Source organism: Nestor notabilis, unplaced genomic scaffold (genome assembly GCF_000696875.1).
Source record: "Nestor notabilis isolate BGI_N333 unplaced genomic scaffold, ASM69687v1 scaffold15901, whole genome shotgun sequence".
Lineage (NCBI taxonomy): Eukaryota > Metazoa > Chordata > Aves > Psittaciformes > Psittacidae > Nestor > Nestor notabilis.
The window spans coordinates 56,129-59,414 of NW_009915325.1; the positions used below are offsets into that span (position 1 = coordinate 56,129).

General features: G+C 41.3%; 1 protein-coding gene across 1 annotated transcript in view; it reads right to left on the minus strand.

The window, feature by feature from the left end:
* The window catches only part of LIFR (leukemia inhibitory factor receptor alpha), a 26,561-nt gene extending 24,388 nt beyond the window's left edge, over positions 1-2,173 (minus strand). Inside the window, exons 1-2 of the mRNA XM_010024090.1 lie at positions 2,092-2,173; positions 1,264-1,384 (exon numbers count right to left, since the gene is read on the minus strand). Coding sequence (XP_010022392.1) covers positions 1,264-1,384; positions 2,092-2,173 — 203 coding nt within the window. The remainder of the gene's footprint in view (positions 1-1,263; positions 1,385-2,091) is intronic.
* Positions 2,174-3,286: the final 1,113 nt, after the last annotated feature.

Genomic DNA, 3,286 nt, shown 5'->3' on the forward strand with positions numbered 1-3,286 from the left:
CTGTTACTCACTTATGAACTGGAACAGGAACCTGGAGCTCCCATCAGCTGGAGTAAAGAGCTTGGGTTGAACTTTTAAGATTCACGCAAGGCTCTGGGCTAGCAAAGGCCAGCTGAGACTTGAGTGCTCAGGAAGGCTATTCCTCTTCTGTTCTGAGATATTACTAGAGGATGTTTGGGCAACCGAGAAACAGAATCTCTTTCAAAACAGGGAGGTCTGCACTAAGCTCAGTCCTCAGCCTTTTTGCTTCAAGGATCTAAGCCTGCTTTGCTAAGGAGAAACAGCAGCAGCTCCAAGCTGTTTAGAGGTTTAGGTTCTTGTTTAGAGGTCAGTACCTCATGAACTCTACACTCCTGAACTCTGGCCACAATGTCAAATATATGCTTTTTTTATTTCTTTTTAATAGAAATGATAGCTGGCAATGCAGGAGAAGTAACTAGACACAGAAAATCAAACATGTAGGTGGAAGAAGTGCAGCCAAGCCCTAGGACCCCAAGGACAAGTCTGGGCTGTTTGCAGAATTTACAGGAAAAAAAGACGGTACAAATCTGGACTGGGGGCAGGATCAAGATGCAAAAATTATTTGATCTCATCCCTAGCACATGATAAGTATTTGGCAGACCCACAGCATGGGGAATTGAACATGTAGTTCTCATTAGTGAAAACATACTGAAGATCTTAAGTTTTTCAATATTTGTCAAAATTTTCAACTTGCATTCATTTTGGAAAGCTATTCAAACTGAGGAATAATTTTTAAGTTTCCTTCACTACAATGCTCTCCATACAGCTTAAAATTTATAAAGGTTGTAAGACAGCCACCAAGAGATTTTTCATGTTTTTCCACATGTGAATCTCAACACTTATGTCACATATTCTACCGCTTTGGCCCATAACATCAGGATTCACTTCTTCCAACTCTCATTTCCTTTTGGATTGAACCTGGTATGAAGATGTCCCTCATGAAAACTCTGAGCAAGGCTTAGGCAGGCACACAGAGAAGTCTGAGTAAAAGAGAGCATCTTCCCAGTCGTTTGAAGAGAACAAGCAGATTTTGGCAGGAGAATTGTTCGCATGAAACAAGACTTTGCCAGAAACCCCACCATTGCCTGAGTTAACAGTGCCTGGAGGGAGTACCACCCAAGGAAAACCGAAGGGGGGATGCTGGGAAACAACAGCATCGCAAATTCCATGGGCAGTGACTGAGGGATATCTGTACTTTTATTGCAATTTGGTAGTTTTCAACCAGGCATATAAGGGACTTACTTGGTAGTGTAGCAAAAGTCAGTTTGTCCATGTCTTCCTTTAGATGAGACATCCCAAGTACAGATCATTTTACGTAAATTGTGCGTTACACATTTCAAATTCTGGGGTTGCCCCAGAGAACCTGAAATCATAAGAAAGACAGACACAAACTGCAGATCAGAAATTACCATCTGTAAAACAACTGCTATTACTCACATCTATAGACATTCTTTTTGCATTTTTATTGCATGCATGTCTGGCCAGTATTTTAAAACTGCTGAATGATTTGTGTGCCTCATTAGAGACAGCCACAGACTGCCAGATTTCTGGAAGTACCTAAAATCTGGGTCTATAACTTGTGTGCAACAACACAGGCATCTGTTTCTTCCCATAATACCCGTTCCTAGCCTAGACTAATAAGCAGGCTTTGGGCCAATGGCAAAACCACAGGCTTTGATGATAAACTTAATGAGTTTTTTACTCTCCTGCATTGTCCCACATGGAGGGCAATTAATGACAGAAGGGCAATCAATGATAATGTGTGAAGTAGTTGCAGACAGCCAACATATACAGCAAGAAGGTGTCAATACTGGCATTTACACCACCTGCATAAGCAGACTATCACAGTTGCATTATGGAGAATTTAACACCCAATTGTGTACCTATTTACAAGATGCCACTAGGTACCTGAAAGCAGAGACCAGGCTTGGTAGTACCTCCATCCCTTGGACAGTGTGAGACCACAGGGGTCACAGTTTTGAATATACATATAGTAGGAAAGCAATGTAATTAAATGGTGTAGGTACAGAAGCTATAAAGTAATTAGTGAATACATTGCAATAAACTCACCTATTTCCTTACTACATATTAAGCTTCTTAAACATAAAATAGCTAGTGCTAAAAGGCAGTGGACGCTTGAATTCTTCCACATTCTTCTACTGTTTGTTTTCAGAACAGTAGCTTCAAGCAGGAATAAATGTCATCTTCCAACAAGCTGGTCAGTTCTAAAATTAAAAAAATAAAAATAAAAATTGAAATTCCACAGCTGCTACTCCAGAAATGTCACCTTTTGTTCCATCTACTTTTCTTCCTTGGTACTGCTCCCACATGTAGCAACTCCTTTGTTGTCTGGCAAGAAAACCTTTTCACTGTACCAGCCACTTCTTGATGAATATTTTTTCAGGAAGACATTTCAGACATAACCTCAAGAATCACAGACATGTAAAACTCAACTGTCCAGAGGTCTCCTTCAGGACTGAGACCAGAACAGGATAGACATGGCAGGTGTTCCCCTAAAACAGGTCTCTTCAACATAGATGAAAAGTCACCTTCACGAAAGGTCTTCCATGCAGTGAATGGAAATGTCCCCTGCTTTGGGTATGAGATTAAGGGGACAGGAGAGCCCACCTCTCACCTCTGATCACTTTTCTTATTGCTGCTACTCAAAGCCATGAGATGCCTGATACACTGTAGAACCAGATCTGATCACCCAGGATCAGTGGTTCCATCCAGTGTTAAGTAATAATGTCTGGAGGACAAAAATGGGGGAGGGGTGGAAAAGAGACAAAAGACACTTGTTGCTGTAAATGCTGACCTTAAGGTAAAAATTAAGTAGAATATTACATTTATTCTGTTCTTAGAAGATTAATGGGTTGCATGTTTTCCAAAGAGAAGTTCAACACTTCAGCGGTATCTGGGGAACACACTCAGTTCCACCCTCACATCAAACATCACCAGTTTTTGCTCTCAAAAAGAAGACTGCAGCAAAGCTTGTCCTAAAGCCCAGACAATCCCTGTGGTATTGTTTCCCTGCCACCTGAAAGCTCTGAAGACTTGAACACCCTCCCAGAGACCACAGGTCCTATGTAGAAAGGTGCCTTCTCTCAGTGACCAACAGCAGGAGCTGGGCCATTTTCACCTAAGAACATAGCTGAACTAGCCTCTCAGAATAGTTTTGTGATACTCCCATTTTGTCCAGGATACTTCTTTTAAAAGTCTGAACTGAAAGGTTCCTGACTTTGCCTTAGAAATCTTTTCCACAGTA